The sequence below is a fragment of the Pongo abelii genome, chromosome 19, assembly GCF_028885655.2.
Source record: "Pongo abelii isolate AG06213 chromosome 19, NHGRI_mPonAbe1-v2.0_pri, whole genome shotgun sequence".
Classification (NCBI taxonomy): Eukaryota; Metazoa; Chordata; class Mammalia; order Primates; family Hominidae; genus Pongo; species Pongo abelii.
Window position 1 is genome coordinate 84,342,949 of NC_072004.2, and position 18,350 is coordinate 84,361,298.

Consider the following 18,350-nt stretch of genomic DNA (forward strand, 5'->3'; position numbering starts at 1 on the left):
AAATAGATATGCTAAATAATAACAGGGAGGATTTAATTTAGTTGACAGTGTAGTTAGGAAAAGGCATTTTGGGGAGATAAATTTTTAAGTGATGAGAAGGAGACAGCCAAGCACATGAGGAGCCAACGGAAGGGAACTCTAGCCACAGGAAGATCAAACCCAAAGATCCCACAGCGAGAAGGTGCCTCGAGGCCAATGTGAGCAGGCGGTCAACAGACCACATCATGCTGGGCTGGTTGCAGCCATGGTAAAGATTTTGGATCAATTCTAAGTGAGAGGTTGTATATGGGAGATTGACATGACCTCATTTGCGTTTCTTTTTTCTTTTTTTTTTTTTGAGATGGAGTTTCTCTCTTGTTGCCCAGGCTGGAGTGCAATAGCACTATCTCAGCTCATTGCAACCTTGGCCTCCTGGGTTCAAGCGATTCTCCTGCCTCAGCCTCCCGAGTAGCTGGGATTACAGGCATGCACCACCATGCCCGGCTAATTTTCTATTTTTAGTAGAGACGGTGTTTCTCCATGTTGGTCAGATTGGTCTCTAACTCCCGACCTCTGGTGATCCGCCCGCCTCAGCCTCCCAAAGTTCTGGGATTACAGGCGGGAGCCACCATGCCCGGACCTCATTTGCATTTTTAAGGACTGTTCTTGCTGCAGTGTGAGGCAAGAGTGGAAATCAAAGGACAGGAAACCCCTGTAGCATTGAACACCACTGTGTGACCTTCCTTCATAAACACTCCCTCTGACATTGAGCTCATGTTCAAGGTCAATAGCATTTCCTCTTCGAAGTCGTGGTCCTTTGGCTTCTGTCCATCATTTTACCCAAACTTGGCCTAGACATACCAAGTGGTACTCATATATTATTCTAGTTTTTGCTTTGCAATTTAGATAATTATCCATTTTTTTCATTAAATCTGATTTCTCTTGTCTTAATAAATCCTGGATCTTTTACCATTAGCCCAGAATCACCATTGTCCTTCAAGAATTTCAATGTATCTGCAATAATACCCTCAACTGCTCTATCACTACATTACATCATCAGGGCCAAGAAATGTTTCAATAATTGTAGGAAAGTTTCTGTGGTATATACCTTCTTAAAGACCTATGAAGTTTTACTTGCTAATGGACTCTTATTGTTACACAAGTCACACATAATCTTTAATTACAGCATATAGGTAGAGGACAGTCATTAAATATGAAGACTCATGGCTCTGCAACCACATAGGCAGGAGTTGTCATTCTTCTGACAGTGGTTTCTGGTGTCATGCTGGGTGAGGCCATTAAATTTGACAAAGTTCATGGGATACATAAATCAATAAAGCAAAGATATCTGACTTTAAGGAAGATATATTTCCATTTAAAATCTTTATTTCTCACTCAATAAAAGGCATAGTATATATGATATGTAGCCCTTCTCAGAAACAAACTGTTTTTTGAATTAAGGATATAAATTTTTAATCAATCCTCTATTCAATGCATAAATCACACTAAGCGATTATGGATCAACTACATAGTCTATTATTGCCATCAATATTCGTTGTAGGTAGCACTAATGACCATATTCCTGTGTGTTTTACTGACCTGTCCTGCAGTTGGCTTTGTGTCTCCAGTTATCATCTTAATAGTTGTACTTTTACCAGCTCCATTGTGTCCTAACAGTCCTATAACTTCGCCTGAAAGAAAGTGGTATGCTCAGAAATATACAAATAATTGCAACAAAAATAAAAGCAAGTAACATTTGAGGGCTCACTGTGTGTCAAGTGCTATGTGAAATGTGCTGTATACATTATTTCCCTTATTCCTCTCTCTCTCTCTCTCACACACACACACACACACACACCCCTGAGCATTATAACTAGCTTCATTTTACAGGTGAGGAAGCTAAGACTTAAAAAGGATAAATAACTTGCCTCATGTCATACAGACAGTAAGAGGCTGAGCTGGAAGTTGTAACATATTTTGATTTCAAAGCCTGTTGTACTGAACCCCCCACTTTCACAAAATGGGCTGTTTTGAGGGAATGAAGAAAGCACTGGTATGCCTCCGTTGGCTCCCTTCTGTGTAGTATTCGCTGCAATAACATTGTTACCTAAAAACTATACCATCCTTCTTAACAGAAAGACTGCCTCTTTTCATTGTTGTTGTTCTGTTTGTTTGTGTTACAGAACAGACATAACTGTCTTCCTATGTAAAGAAAAAATGTCGTTATCATTTCAACTGAGGCTTTTAAGCAGGAGGAGCAGGCTTAGACTGCTGCGTTTGTCAATAGATGTCCCCAGATTCAAATACTCTTATTCCCTGAATAATCCAGTCTTCAGATTCAAGATTGCTTTACTAATGGAACTACTGTTTCCAACCTTTTTTAACACAAAAAGAGACATTTCTTGTAGCAATTTTTTTCTTCCTTTTAGAAAAGCAATTTTTCTTTTTGCCTGCATATTCCTTCCGTAGACAGCTGGCAATGATGACGGGTGTCTGTAAAGACAAGTAAATAACAACAGGACTTTATTCACATCTTGAACTGAGAGGGTGTTCCACACTCTTGTCACCAAAGCTTTCCTTATACAAAATCACAAATCAAACCACTTCTCCTAGAAACTGCCATTTTCAAGTGAACTCTTACAGTCTACATTCCTGCAAGGAAAGGGCATTTGCACCATATCCTGGGATTTGTTCTTTGGAGAGCAGGAATAGAGACAGTCACTGAACCAACAGATTTGATAAGACACACACTCCCATAAACAATCATGCACACAAACACACATACACCGCAGACAAGCTCTCTCTGAATGACTTGCAGTAAGCTTCACTTTGGTTATAAAACACAAGATCTTACTCAAGTTTCGTAATGTTTAGCTGTACTTATCAAAACCATGACCCTGAAAAAAAATCAATATAAGTCAATATCTCTGTGTGTGTGTGTGTGCACATGCGTTTCCTGAGACAGAGTCTTGCTCTGTCACCCAAACTGGGGTGCAATGGTGCAATTATATCTCACTGTAGCCTTGAACTCTCAGGCTCAAGTGATCTTCCAGCCTCAGCCTTCTGAGTAGCTAGGACTACAGGCACATGCCACCAGGCTCATCTAATTTTTTTACTTTTCATTTTGTAGAAATGGGATCTTACTTGTTGCCCAGGCTGGTCTCAAACATCTGACCCTAAGTGATCTTCCCACTTCAGCCTCCCAAACTGCACTGTGTGTGTTTTCTTTGCTCTCTTAGATTTGTGGGCCTTGCCTACCTGCTGAAGTCAAGTAATAAGCTGTATGTGTAAGAATGAAAGAACCCCAAATGTTTTTCAAAAACTAAACTTAGAAGGTTGCTCACTTTATTTGTCAGAAAAAAAATATTTGATGAAGAACATTTCTGAGTTCTACCTCATCAAAGTCTCGCACAGCCATAGCATTCACTGTTCTCATTCTTTCCATCTGGATATCTTCCTCCTCTCCTTCAGGCTCTTCCGGGTTTGGAAAAACAGCATTGCTTCTTGGAGAAATTCTGAAATCAAAACAGTGTGATAATGATAAACTTCGGGTTAAAAATCTTGTATCAAAATTAATGAATTTTCTCTATACTTCCAATTTTTGGAGTAGATTCATTCTGAGCACATCCTCTCTATTCTTCTACTTGCACCCTCTGCCTTTCAAACAGCCTAGTTTCCTTCAATGAGTAGAGTAATGATATCCTTATATCATCTTTGCTTTTTACCCAAGCTTAATCCTCCTTGTTGATGGTGACAGTTTTCTTTCAAAGAAGAAAGTGGTATATACCCTCTGGCAAAGGATTGTGAAGCAGAGTTCCATGAGGAAGGAATCTAGGAACTATAGTTTTGACAACAGATATTTTGGAATTCTGAGGTCTTTGTGAGAACCATGAGTCCAAAGATTTGGAATCAAGGATGTGTCCCAGAGAATCCAGGATATCTAATCACCATACCTATGCCTAATTACTTACTGAGCACAGTCACTTCTTGGGAATGTGTGACAGAATCACTCTTTCATCTCTGCTACAGACTCGTTCTTGCCTTCATCATCCCACCATTGATTCCTGCTCATTCTTTTCTCTCTCCCTTGTGCCATGCTCTGACATTCTGGCTGCCTGTTGGTTTTCTAAACCATGGCTGTCATCTTGTCACTCTTCTCTGCTACCACAAACATTAGACTTAAGCTTGGTTTATATTTTGTATGGAAGGCTAAGTGTTCGAGACACATTGGTGTCTTGGTTTCACATTATGTAATTTGCAAAACCTTCCCTATACTTCTCTGTTTCAAGATCTTCCAACATCTAGCCTCACTTTCATTTTTCATTATCCCCCAACATAAGCCTACAAAGGAGCTCCTGGTGCCTTCATCTCATCCTTGGTCTTATTGCACAAACTATCCTTCCTTCCCAGATTGGATTAACTTTCCCAATGCTTATCTATATTTACCCATTATTTTAAAGATTCCACCTCTTACACATAACTTTCCTCTATAGTAAAATTATGGTCTGCCTTAATTTTCCAGTGTCTCATGTGTGCTAATGTGGTTTCTCTCTCTAGATAGTTTAGCTCAGTATGTATTCCTATATTATGGGTTATAAGAATTTTGTATATCACAGTCTTTAAAAACAGTCCTGTGAAGTGCCTTTTACTTCATTAATTCAGCATATTAAAAAGTCCTTAAAGAATGAATATCAAAATGAAACATGAAATTTGATTTGATTTTCTCAACCTGAACACAGGATCCTTTCTCATTAATTTCTTCCTGCAGTTCATTTCCAGGCATCGCAGAATGAAAAGAAAAATGAGAAAATGAAGATAAGGCTAGGGAAAAAGAAACACAATCAAAATTAGTATCGCTATAAATGCAATTGGAATTTATTTAAGGAGTTTGATTGTATAAAAATTCGATTTGATAGCATTCATTTTTACAAGGCTGAAAGACAACCTGTAATATTCTTTGAAACTGTAAAGGTTAGCCTCACTGCTATTCAGAGAGAGCCTAACAGAAATATAATAGTAGCAAGTGAAACCGGTACTACCCATGACAGATGATTATTGTAAACATAGGGGTCCAGGGCCAGGAGCGTTGGCTCATACCTGTAATCCTAGCACTTTGGGAGGATGAGGCAGGTGGATCACATGAGGTCGGAAGTTCGAGACCATCCTGACCAACATGGGGAAACCCCATCTCTACTAAAAATACAAAATTAGCCATGCATGGTGGTGCATGCCTGTAATCCCAGCTACTAGGGAGGCTGAGGCAGGAGAATTGCTTGAACACAAGAGGTAGAGGTTGCGGTGAGCTGAGATAGCACCATTGCACTCCAGTCTGGGCGACAAGAGTGAAACTCTGTCTCAAAAAAAAAAAAAAAATAGGGGTCCAGGTTAAAAGCCATCGTGTGTGTGTGTATGTGCGTGCACACACGTGTATGTGTGTGTTGCTTCAAATGCCTAAAATGTCCAAACCTTCTTAATTTGATGCAATTCAGAGAAACTCAAAACATACAAAGGTTGTGTTCCCTCATGCAAGAATGTTGAAAAAAAATGTCTTCTTACTATTAGCAGTGCCAGGTATACAATTTCAGATTCTGAAGCTCCTAAGTAATCCATGGAATCAGGAGAAATCTGTAAAATGAGCAGTAAGTGTATTCAGGTGAACCTTCTTTATTTATCCATGGAATTTATCCCACTTAAGATAAATTAATGCCTATTCAATGGCCTTACAACCATTCAACATGACACTTCCTTGGGTATCATGTAAAAGTTGATTTCGGACTCTGCAGTATGTCTTCTTTGCTTCCAGTGTGTCTCTAGGCTGGGATGCCTTTGTATGTAACACTGTGAGCCAACAGGAGTTGCTGTTAGGAGAATCCTGGGCTGGTGCTGGCAGGATCCTTTGAAGCAACAGCAAGTCTGTCTTAAGACACACCCTCTCCCCTAACCTTACCTGTATTTCTCTCTTCATTTGTGCTCTTCCCTCGATTATGCCCCCAAGGGCCCTGGAATCTTTATATTGCTCTTGCCCTCTTACAGCCACTTTTGAGAAAAATTATGACAATCTTTTCAAACTGAAGACAAAGTTCTTCCCCTAGAGTTTCACATGTACACATATAAGTGCATTTTTCCAACATCCCCCACTCTTTTGCAAATAAAAGGTAAAAGGACAATTTTGTTTCTTGAGCTGTATTTACCAACACGTTTCCTGAGCAATTTTAAACCCTTTGCAGTAAATTTCTAACTATCACAGCCATCCACCATCTAGAAAAGATGACTTTTCCACATTGGATGATGTGCACGACCTTGACATCATTTCAAATGATTTTGTTTTCTTAAGTGCCCCAGTTGCCCACTTTCAAGAATTGCACCTCATCCAAACTGAACCTCAGGCTCCCAGATCTCTACTCTCTCTGCTGATACTATATATTTTTTTTTATGGGACACAGTTTTGTTCTGTTGCCCAGGCTGGAGTGCAGTGGCATGATCTTGGCTCACTGCAACCTCTGCCTCCTGGGTTCAAGCAATTCTCCTGCCTCAGCTTCCTGAGTAGTTTGGATTACAGGCACCCAATACCATGCCCAGCTAATTTTTGTATTTTTAGTAGAGATGGGGTTTCACCATGTTGGCCAGGCTGGTCTCGAACTCCAGACCTCAGGTGATTCACCCGCCTCGGCCTCCCAAAGTGCTGGGATTACAGGCATGAGCCACCGCACCCGGCTTCTGCTAGTACATTTTAGTTTTTCGGCATCCTTATGCTAGTGTTCTTACTCCATAATTTGGAGTTGGAGAACCTCTAACCCACCAACTCCTTTTCCACTGTCCATAATCACCCTCATGTCCTTAACTTCATTCTCTAGCTTAGAATCCATGATATCTTCAATTCCTTTTTACATAGAACTACTGCTCACTTATTCTTTTCTTTGTCAAATTTGCCTGCCAAGTGTCCAACCCCAATTGAACCCAACTCTCTGCCTTTCCTAAACTGCATTTAAAAGCAGGCTGTAATAAGAAAAACTCTCTACTTTGCTGACTTCACTGAAAAGTAGGGCAGAGGGTCTTTGGCACTGTCTGTCCATCCTAATGACCTATGCTCTGAAATAGTTTTTCACATCTTTTTTTCTCAAAATCCCAAGCCCCCTTGGCCAAGTTAATGACTTCCCCTCTTACTTTCCTAAAAAGAGTAGAATCAGTCAGAAGAGAATCATCTCAACTTTCTACCAGCAAAGCCACTAAACTCTCTGCCTCCTATGTTCATATTCTCTGATTATAATTTCATATTAAGCATGTGGAATGTCCCTGCTTTTATGGACAGCACTCCCTCCACATGTGGACTTCATGCTATTTTTTCTCGGCTATTCATGGACTTGACTCATGAGGTAACCTCTATCTCTCTTTTCCAGCATGAATTTCTCTAACATCAGCATAGTATTTTCCTTCTTAGCACAGACAAAAATCTACCCTCCCTATTCATTTATTCTTGAATTTTTCTGCTACCCTTTTTGCCAAATCTCCTAGAAATATTTGTCTGTACTCACAGTCACCACATCCTCCCCTCATATTTTCTACTAAGTTCACTCTTACTGTGCTTTTGCATTGACACTTTCATTAAAATCAACCTTGTTAAGATCACCAATGACGTTCATGTAGTCAAAGCCAATGGTCTCTTTTCAGTTGTCATCTTTCTAGAACTCACAATAGCATTTGATGGTTTAATCACTCCCTCCTTCTTGAAATGTTCTTTATTGCCATCTGGCACACACCCTTATGAGCGTCTGAGAAGAGCCTCCAGCACACAAAAGCCTGCCATTTTTGTTCTCTTATCGCCTTGGCTCCATCTCAAATGGATTCGCTGGCTCTTCCTCTTCACCAACTCTAAATTTTGGAGTTCAAGATCATGTATTTGCTTTCCAATCTCTAAATTTTGGAGTTTAAGGTCATGTCATTGGCCTTCTTTTTATTTCTATCTCTACTCACTGTGTAGGTCATATTATTGTCACATGGCTTTTCATACCATTTATAAACTGATCGATCTCAAATATCTAGCTTTAACCCTGATCTCCACATACCCTGACACATTGAATTCCTGACTCATGTATCTAACTGGCTACTTGACATTTCTCAAACCTAACGTATCCAAAACTTAACAAAAAAGGGGCATCTCTTTGGCCTCCTAGTAGGGTTCCCAGCAGTGAGAGTTATAATGAGAACTAAACTTCTACTCCCCTGGAGTTGCCTTTGACTTTCATAAGCCAAAGCATGGCTTCCTACTGAATCAGAACATGCCTCTTACCCATGCGTGGCAAGAGAACTGACTTTCCAAAGACAGAGACTTTTAAACTTTGCACAGCTGAGGACTCTATCTATATTTTTGCAATATTCATGGCTTTCTCAAATGGCCACACATTTCATGACCCTCGGACAGAAGTGGAACTACTTACCTCAGAAAAAATGAATAGAGAGCCAATCAATGTGAAGGGAGGTATTAAGATGGTGCCAAAAAATAGCCCTAGAAATCCATATTCATTTAGATCAGTAGCAACTATCGAGAAGATGACCACCTAAAACAAAAAGCACACTATAGCATCACTAAAGTGTACCAATCTGAATTTTAGGATGTTTTCTAAGAGGGTAGGAATTCATTTTATAAACGTTGTTATTTTCAATTTCACTCCCCAAACCAGTATTTATATCATTTCTTTCCTTTGCAACATGGGATTTCATTCACAGTTTTGTATGGGATTTATTATTAAGTTTTTAAAAGACACAATGATGCTTCTCAATCTCAATGGCATACAAATCAGGTGAGACTCTTGCTAAAATTTAGATTCTGATAAAGTGATTATTTATTGTACATTACTCTGCGTTTTTCTTTTTTTCATTTCACAGTAGTTCATAGACATCCTTTTAGGCTTAGGCAAACCAGCTATTTGTTTTCTTGGCAATTATTTGTTTGAATGGATGTGCAAAATTCAACAACTTTGCCTTCAGAAAACATGTTTTTAATTTTTCTGCTCCTACGAATGACGGTCTACATAAGTCTTTATATATGGACACTTTTAGTCTGGAAGGAGAGATTCTGAAAAGTGTAACTGCAGATTAAAGTTTATGTGCATTTAAAATTTTAACAGTTACTAACATTTTGTGTAAAGTTTGTGGCATCTATTCTACAAAACCTGAATTAGAGTACACATTACACCACACACCATTGACACAGGAGGTCATGGTTATTTATTGTAGGTATTGTTGATTTTATTGCCAATATTAAGTAAATAACTTTATAATTTTACCATTTAATAGATATTTACCATTGGTTTGGTAATTTGTCCTTCTTGTGTTACTATTTTCTTTATATTAGGTCTTTTTAAGGAACTATATGGTTTTTACTTGACTTACATAGTTTTCTTCCTTTAGCTGCTAATACTGAACCATTATTGTGTTCTGAAATAAATCATACTTGACTATTTTTAAATTATTCTTTTTTCTTCTTCTTTTTGATGGAGTCTCGCTCCGTCGCCCAGGCTGTAGTGTAATGGCACAATCTCAGCTCACTGCAACCTCCACCTCTTGGGTTCAAGCGATTCTCCTGCCTCAGCCTCCCAAGTAGCTGGGATTACAGGCACGTGCCATCAGGCCCAGCTAATTTTTGTATTTTTAGTAGAGATGGGGTTTCACCAAGTTGGCCAGGCTGGTCTCAAACTCCTGACCTCAGGTGATCCACCCACCTTGGCCTCCCAAAGTGCTAGGATTACAGGCGTGAGCCATTGAGCTCAGCCAAATTATTCTTTTTCAAACTTACTTCTGTGTTTGCTTTCTTTCTATTTAGAGAGTTGTCTTTAATTTTTCCAAGTGAATTTATCAATGGGTTTTTAAAGCTCTTTGAAGTTTTATTATTAGTTATGTTTGCTTTACAAAAGGAACTCTTCAACTTTATGAATTTTTTCTATTAAATATTTAAGTATTCTATGATTCCCAAAGTTATTTGATCTTCCTAAATGTTTAAGTGAATTCAGCGGTCCTTATCAGTGCTTTTGCAATTTTTCTTTTCTTGAATTCTTTATTTCTTGGTTGGATTAATTTTAACCCTAAGTGGTTCATCTTTCATGTGGCTGTAATTTGTTCCTGGGTATTTTTTTTCTTTTTTTTTTTTGTTAAAAAGATTTTATTATTTATTTATTCATTTTTTGGAGCAGTTTTAGCTTCACAGCAAAACTGAGTGGAAGATTAAGAGATTTCTCATATACCCCCTGCCCTCATACAGGCACAGCCTCCGCCATTATTAACATTCCCCAACAAAGTGGTGCTTTTGTTAGAATTGATGAGCCTTATTGACACATCTTTAACACCCAGAGTCCATAGTTTACATTAGAGCTTACTCTTGTTGTTGTATATTCTATAGGTTTGGACAAATTTTTAATTATATGTATCCACCATTATAGTATCATACAGGCCTAAAAATCCTCAGTGATCCACCTATCCTCACTCGCTATGACCCCTGGCAACCATTGATCTTTTTACTGTCTCCATAGTTTTGCCTTTTCCAGAATGTCATTTAGTTGTAATCATACAGTGTGTAGACTTTTCAGATTGGCTTCTTTCACTTAGTAATACGCATTTAAGTTTCCTCCATGTCTTTTCATGACTTAAGAGCACATTTCTGTTTACACAAAATAATATTCCATTGTCTAGATGTAACACAGTTTGTCTATTCACCATCTTGGACATCTTGGTTGCTTCCAAGTTTTGACAATTATAATTAAAGCTGCTATAAACATCATTGTGCAGGTTTTTGTGTGGACTGACTAATATTTTTCAGTAGGGCTTTTAAAACGTTTACTTCCAGATTTTATATTTGATTATGTCTGACCTTTCCTAGAACTGCAACTTGGTAGATATAATTTTGGAAGAGAGAAATTCCATTTCCTTTCCCTCAAATGTGTGAAAACTGACACATGGAATTGTAGGACATAAATCTGAGGCAGCTGGAAGTTTTCTCTTTTATGATTGGTTTTCATTTATCTCTTGGGTGCCTTTATTTGCAAGTTTCATATCATAATGAATATGGATCATTCCATAACAGTTCTTTCTAAATTTAAGAATTTCTTCTATTATATTTTTATACATAGAATTATTTTAAAAGAATTATACATATGTGTAACAATGGATTTGCTACATAAAAAATATTAATTATTGTTGGATTGGTTTTGTATTTACATCTTTTTTTATTGTTGTCTTGCTGATTATGGTGATTATCTTAATCCTTTATTTCACACATGTAGTTAGATTTTCAGCCTTTTTCAGAATTCATTATTAATTCTGAAATTATACTTATGGTTAGTGTGTTTGTGTGGATCTAAAATTTCTTTTTTTTTGGCATTCAGGATGTTTTATCATTGTGACTCTGAGCTTTTGTCTTATTAAATGTGTATTCTTTTAAAAAATCTACAGAGAATGCTCGAATGGAAGTTTTATTTGTTCTGCATTGTTTTGGAATACTTTATTAATTTCCTTGTTATTGGGAGGTCATGCAGTACCTTTTTATCTTGGACATGTCTAACATATGCAGGTCTACTGAGATCTTCTATTTGCTCTGATAAAGTGCTTATCATTTCTGAACATGCTTTCTTTCTTGGCTGATATTGGCTTATCTTTTTCTCTGAGTAATATTTTGATGTAGGGCATTGCTTTCTATCAGTATCTTTGAAGCCTGGAGGCCTAGATGCATACAGTGTCCTCAGCTTAGGCTGTGTGTAGCCTTATTCCTTTCTCCTGTAGGTCATGTCCAGTGTTCTGCACCAGTTTTCACCCTACCTAGTAGGCAGTGAATCTCATTGTCAAGGGGTGGGCACCCTATTAGACCTTGGGCCACAGTCCAAGTCAGTCCAGAGCCCTGTAAAATAGCAAACCTCAGCATCCTGCCTCTCCAGGTAAAGCATTCTTCTCTCAAGGGTTTTTATTTACCTGTGCTAGGATGTTAACTCAGTCACTCATGTGTACCTTTTTAGAGCCAATTATCAGTATTTTATCAATTAACTTTTCCTCATCAAAATTGCTTGTTGAGGATGGAAGTGGACTTGGGAAAAGCTCTGCATCAGGGACTTCGTTCCTTGGCCGCCACATTTCCACTTCGGTTTTCTTTGTTTCGTTCTACCCTGCTCTACGAACAAAGAGGTTCTCTGTCTACGTACCTACTCAAATACAACTTGTATGATATTTAATTTAAATTTCTACATGCTGGCTTATTTTTTTTCCAACTAATCTTCTAGTTCTGAAACAGGTGATTTAAGTTCCACTTGGATCTTTGGAGATGATTGTGTGATGTATTTTGCTGTTGTGTATTATTTGCTAAACAAATTAAGAGACTTCCATTTTCTTCATGGATTTTGCATTTTGTCAACATATTTCTTTCCTTATTTAAGAGTTTAGGTCTAGAACTTGACTTCATCTGCTATTTGGGTAGCCATTTCTAATTTCCTCATTTTAAAAAATGCTTGTTAAGTCATTGCCCATGACCTAGATGTGTTTATTATAAAAAAAAATAGCTAATTTTTTTAACCCAGTCTGGAAGTCATTGTCTTTTCTTCTTATTTTCTAATTTATATTTACTCATGGTATTTTATTTTAGTTTCTTCCAAATGTGAGGCATCCCCCATATCATCCCCTGGAATTCTCATACTCTGTGGGTGGTTCCACCTCTTTGAAAAACTGTTTGGCAAGATCAACTAAAGTTGAACATAAAGTTGAATACATTATGACCTAGTAATTCCACTGCTAGGTTTACATCTCAAGATATACACACACACATGCCCTGAAAGACATACAAGAAACAAGAAAGTTCATGGCAGTGTTATTTATAACAGTTCAAAACAAGAAGCCACTTGAATGTCCATCAACAATGAATAAATAAATTATAGCACATTCATCAGTAGACTACTACAGCAATGAAAAGGAATAAACTATTCCAGTTGTTATCAAATACAACAGCATGGACGATTCTAAATAACCTATTGTCGATTATGTACAGATATATAATTATGCCTTCTACATGGTTCCATTTTTATTAAGTTCAGAAACTGGCTACACTAACTTGTGTTAATATAATAGGAGTAATGATTTTTACAAGGAGGAGGGAAATTGGAAATGGGATGGAACGGGGCTTCTAGGGTTCTAGTATTTTTCTACTTATTGATGTAGCTGGTAGTTTTTGGGAAGGGCTCAAAAAAACTACCAGACACATCAATAAACAGAACATTACTTGGTGTGCTTAAAATGTGTGAACTTTTCTATAATGTAGGCTATACTTTTCAACTAAAATTTATTTTAAAAACATCTCATTGGATATTATATAGAAGATAGTTCACAGGAGGCAAGAGAGTAGAAACAGAGAGGACAGTTACAGATATGTTGCGCTACTCTAGGTGAAAGAGCATGAAAGCATAGGCAACGGATATAGCAGTGAAGTTGGGACACATCAGGCAGACAGGGAAATGTCTAGAGTTTAAATGACATGCATGCAGATGGAAGGAAGGAAAAAAATGGAGCGTGATCAAGGATGATTCCAAACTTTTAGAATGAGAAACTAGCTAGTTGGATTCTGCTGCAATAATGTAATCTATTCAGAAATGACGAAGGCCAGGCACAGTGGCTCATGCCTGTAATCCCAGCACTTTGGGAGGCCAAGGCGGGTGGGTCACGAGGTCGGGAGTTCGAGACCAGCCTGGCCAATATGGTGAAACCCTGTCTCTACTAAAAATACAAATTTAGCCGGGTGTGGTGGTGCACACCTGTAATCCTAGCTACTCAGGAGGCTGAGGCAGGAGAATTGCTTGAACATGGGAGGCGGAGGTTGCAGTGAGCTGAGATCATGCCACTGCACTCCAGCCTGGGCGACAGAGCAAGATTCTGACTCAGGAAAAAAAGAAATGATGAAGAATAAGATTGAGGTGACAATTACATTTCTGGTAGGTGATCACTAAGGTGTTCTTTAAATATTCAGGTGAAATTGCAAGTGAATTGCTAGAAGCAGAAGTCTCTACTCAGGGGAGAAGTTAGACCTGGAGATATGTTTGAGGATCATAGTTTATAGATAACATACACTCACTCATAGAGTAGACTTTAAATAGAACTGTGATTATCTTAGAGGAATTAAAATTTTCTAGAGAGCAATATTAATTTGCCACTCTGCTTAGTACAAAGATTAAAATATGTTCTTAGATTTATGAAAAATGGTAAAATAATAGGTAGTATATGCATACTTACAATTAAGAAGAAAAATGACCAAATGCCACTATTTTTTCTCCCATTGCGAAAAATGAATGAAATCACATATGTCAAGAAAACAAGAGATGAGACATAGCCAATACTACACAGGATCTGAAAACAGAAATGTTAAGGTTGAATAAGGTAAATACTATCTAGAAGAGTACTCATACTTACTCCTCAATTTTCCAAAACTATGCAATAGCACAGGTAATTTGAAGTTCTTTGGTTTAAGATTAATAATATTACTGCATTCATGAAAAAATAATCTAATAAAACCATTTCAAAATTGCTGCCACTTACTTGAATTAACAGGTTTTGAATTATAAATATAATCTCCTCTGGGCTAAAAATATAATCCATTATTTGCATTAGCAGGAGGATGAAAAAGTACAGGGAAACATCCACCAGTGCTTGGCCAAACCAGTATGCAGAAGGGTAGAGGCCTGAAATCCGTAGCTGGGAATGAGCTTTTTTCTGATAAAGAAATACAAGAATCATCAAAAGGTTCTGAAAAGCTGAAGTTTGGGAAATTGCAAATATATAGTCATGAAAGCATTCATTTTTGCTTCGTCTTTTAGAAATATTATCCTGATTTAGCAAACGATAGCACCATTCGCCACACCCTTGTTCAGACATTGATAATGCTGCAAGCCACGTCATGATTTCATTGTTTAAAGGGAAAATGACCAACATAACTAGCTAATGTTATGTCACAGAGTGATTGGGCACGGCCTCAGTGAGAAGACATCTTTTCTTTCCAAGACTATTCTTTCCTTCGACATGAAAACTTGCACATTGCACAAACGTTCAACAGAAGTAGGATTACCATTTCCTGTAAGACACTTAAAATTTATGCTGAATGTAAACAGTGCATTTATCATTGGCATTTTATTTTGGGTCTAAGAAATGGTCCTCTAGTTGATTTCATTTAAAAACTGTTTAGGTTGGAATTGGCAAGACTGCCTTTAAAATGTTGCACTATTCTTACTGTCTTGCTGTAAGTCAAATTTTTCATCATCACACTGTGAAAACTAGTGAGTGGATTTTGCTACTGTGACCACTATAAGTCACATTATTGCAGTGATTGTCATAACACAAGGTCTTGAAAATATGATCTGGACTATTTTAAACAGTAAAGCACAAAGGCAATTAAAATTTTAAATCTAAAATTGAGTCTATATAAGGAGATTCAATAGAAAAAAGCTGGAATGCAGATAATTCTGGAAAGGAGAGTGCACCTGGAAGGAAGCAGGAAAGAGGATGATAGTGAGGACTGTTAGAGAGCTTGATATTTTCTATTCATCAACTTATTTAATATATATTTACAGAATGTATACCGTATGGCTGGCTTCATGTTGGTCATGGGGCACTTATAAATTTAAGTTGCAGGGGAAGAGGAAATAGAGGCAATAAGCAAATAAATATAGTGATAGCTACCTAAGTAAAATTGTGCATGTGTTAAGAAGAATTCAGGGTTGTATTACAGCCTTTCAAAGAGAAACGAATTGTAACTTGGGGATCAGGTCAGAGAAGGTTCCCTTGTGAAGTCATGAGTTAGGGTATGGGCAGTGAATAGGATATATCTGGGTGACAGGTCAGAAAGCACTGTGGGCAGAGAGAACAGCGGGAGAGAAGACCCTTCCGTGGAAAGAGGCTGATGTTCTGGGAAACTGGAAAGAAGCCCGTGTGGCTGGAGCCTGGTTATCAAGGTGGCAGTGGCATCAGATTAAGGGAGAAAGATACACCTGGGTCCAGATCACTCATGGCTTTCAGACAATGGCAAGGATTTCAATCCTGCTCCTTGGTATAATAAGAAACCATTGAAGGGATTTAGACAGAGAATTAACATGGTCAGCTTTGTGTTTTTAAGGTATTACTCTGTCACACTGGATGAAAAATAGAGACGACTAATATGGACTTATAGGGTGGCTGTTGTGCTCATCCAGAAGAGAGATGATGATGGCTCTGGCTGGTGTATTGTAGGAGAGATGGAGGAAAACAGAAAGATTCCAGAAATATTTCAGAAGTGTACTCCGTGACTTCAACATTAACCAGCTATGAAGATGAGAGAGAAAGAAAGACATTGACATCGTGGAGTTGCCAGTTAAATTTGAATTTTAGATAAATAACCTTTTGAGTATAAGTATGTCCCATGCAATATCTGGAAAATACTTATACTAAAAAAATTCATTGTTTCTGATATTAAATCTTAACTGGTTGTCTGTCATTTTATTTGCTTAATTCTGGCAATCCTAACAAAAATAGCTCTTAGGTTTCAGTTAAGAGTAAAAGAATGAAAGGTGATCCATTATTTATAGAGATGAGTAACAATAAAGTAGGTAAAATTTAGAGAAAAACATTCCTGTGCTGATGATGTTTATTCCTAGTTGACAGGAGACAGTTAACAAAAAAAAAAAAAAAAAAAAAAAAGCAAAGGTTCAGATAATGATAAGTACCATGCATAGGTTTTTAAGATAAGCTCATATAATAGTTATGGGAAATCTATTTCAGACTGGTTAAGCAGAGAAGGGGTCTTGGCTGAAATATTTAAATATTTGTGCTGAGATCTGAATTACAAAAAGCCAGCTGTAGAAAGAACAGAAGAAAGAGCATTCCAGCTAGAAGAGATGGCCAATGTAAAGGCCCAGATGATACTGGCATATTTAAGAACCAGAAGGAAAAGTGGGGTAGCTAGAGGAGGAGAGTACAAGGAGGAAAGGTAGAGAGAGAAACAAGAGACAAATGAGGGAGGGAGAGCTCTGCCAGACAACGTAAAGAATTAGAATTTAATTCTACCTGCAAAGAGAAACTGCCGAGGTTGTTAAACAAGGTAATGAGATGATCTAATTTAAACTCCTGAAAGTTTGCTCTGGTTGTATGAAAGGAATTAATTGCAAATAAGGAAACCAATGGGTAACTCTTGCAGTGGTTTAGGCAAGGAATGATGATGACTTAGACCAGGAAGAAAATAGTGGAGAGGGAGATAAATGGATGGATTTGAAGTAGAACTTAAAAGAATTTCCAAAGGATTAAATAAAGGAGATAAACAGACAACGATAACACCAAAATTTTATGCTAGAGCAACTGTAGACAATAGTGCCATTTGCTGAAATAGGAAAATCATGAAGTGAGCATATCTGGTTAGGAAAATAAAAAGTTTTATTTTGCCCATGTGTGAAATATCTATTACTCAGCTATATGGTAATATCACATAGGCCACTGTACATATAGAAGTCAAGAATTCTGGAACTAGCTGAAAAGGGCCCTAGAACTAAAGCCTGGACATTTAGACATCAAGCATTAACATTTATGGGAAAGTTACTATAAGGCAAATATGGTTCTAAGTAACTCATTGGTATTATTTCACCACATCCTCACAGAAACCTATTTCACATAGATGTAACTAGTATCTCATTTTACAGGTGAACAAAATGAGGCATAGATTGATTAAGTAACTTTTGAGATTCATGCAGCTTGACAATGGAAATATTGAGATTTGAACTCAGAGGAGTTTACCCCCAAAAAAGTGTGAGAAAGAGTGACAAGAGCAGGAGGAAAAAGACAGTGAATGTGTGGTCTTATAAGAGTAAAGGAAAAATAGTATTTTGTGTTTCTCATGGGAGAAGTCACTAAAGATAGGGACAGTTTAAGAGCAGAATAAATAAAAATTAAGTCAAGCCCTTCAAAAACATGTCCTGAGCATCAGTGGATGATGGCAAGGACATGAAGACATGGGAGAGTGGCAGATAGACTCTGTTACAGGCTCCTTGAATTTCATTTTTTAAAAACTCACAAAAATGGAGCTTTAAACAGACAATATTTTCCAACAACAAGTCAAAGTGCTGTGGTGAGTTGGTCAGGGCTTTTAAACTGAGTAGCTTTACCACCATCTGCAAAGTAGAAACCACCATTGAGAGATGAGGTGTGATTATGTCTGTGAGTAAGTCTTATAAGTAAAATTTTAAGTGATAAACAGTTGAAAGTTGTCATTCCCTGTTAGCAGATGACATCTAAGCTGTCCTTCCTGAGGTCTCACATTTGTTTCAGAAAGACAGCATTTTCTTCATATTTGGCAATTATTATTAAAGTGCTTGATTATTCATTGCGTCAAGTAC

At 37.6% G+C, this 18,350-nt stretch overlaps 1 protein-coding gene across 3 annotated transcripts in view; it reads right to left on the reverse strand.

The window, feature by feature from the left end:
* The window catches only part of ABCA9 (ATP binding cassette subfamily A member 9), a 96,584-nt gene that overhangs the window by 12,789 nt on the left and 65,445 nt on the right, over window positions 1-18,350 (reverse strand). For all 3 annotated transcript variants that reach the window (XM_024234772.3, XM_063718260.1, XM_063718258.1), the window contains 8 exons: window positions 14,536-14,709; window positions 14,233-14,346; window positions 8,415-8,534; window positions 5,536-5,604; window positions 4,709-4,800; window positions 3,374-3,494; window positions 2,355-2,472; window positions 1,579-1,670 (listed from right to left, as the gene is read on the reverse strand). In XM_024234772.3, the coding sequence (XP_024090540.3) occupies window positions 1,579-1,670; window positions 2,355-2,472; window positions 3,374-3,494; window positions 4,709-4,800; window positions 5,536-5,604; window positions 8,415-8,534; window positions 14,233-14,346; window positions 14,536-14,709 (900 nt within the window). The remainder of the gene's footprint in view (window positions 1-1,578; window positions 1,671-2,354; window positions 2,473-3,373; window positions 3,495-4,708; window positions 4,801-5,535; window positions 5,605-8,414; window positions 8,535-14,232; window positions 14,347-14,535; window positions 14,710-18,350) is intronic.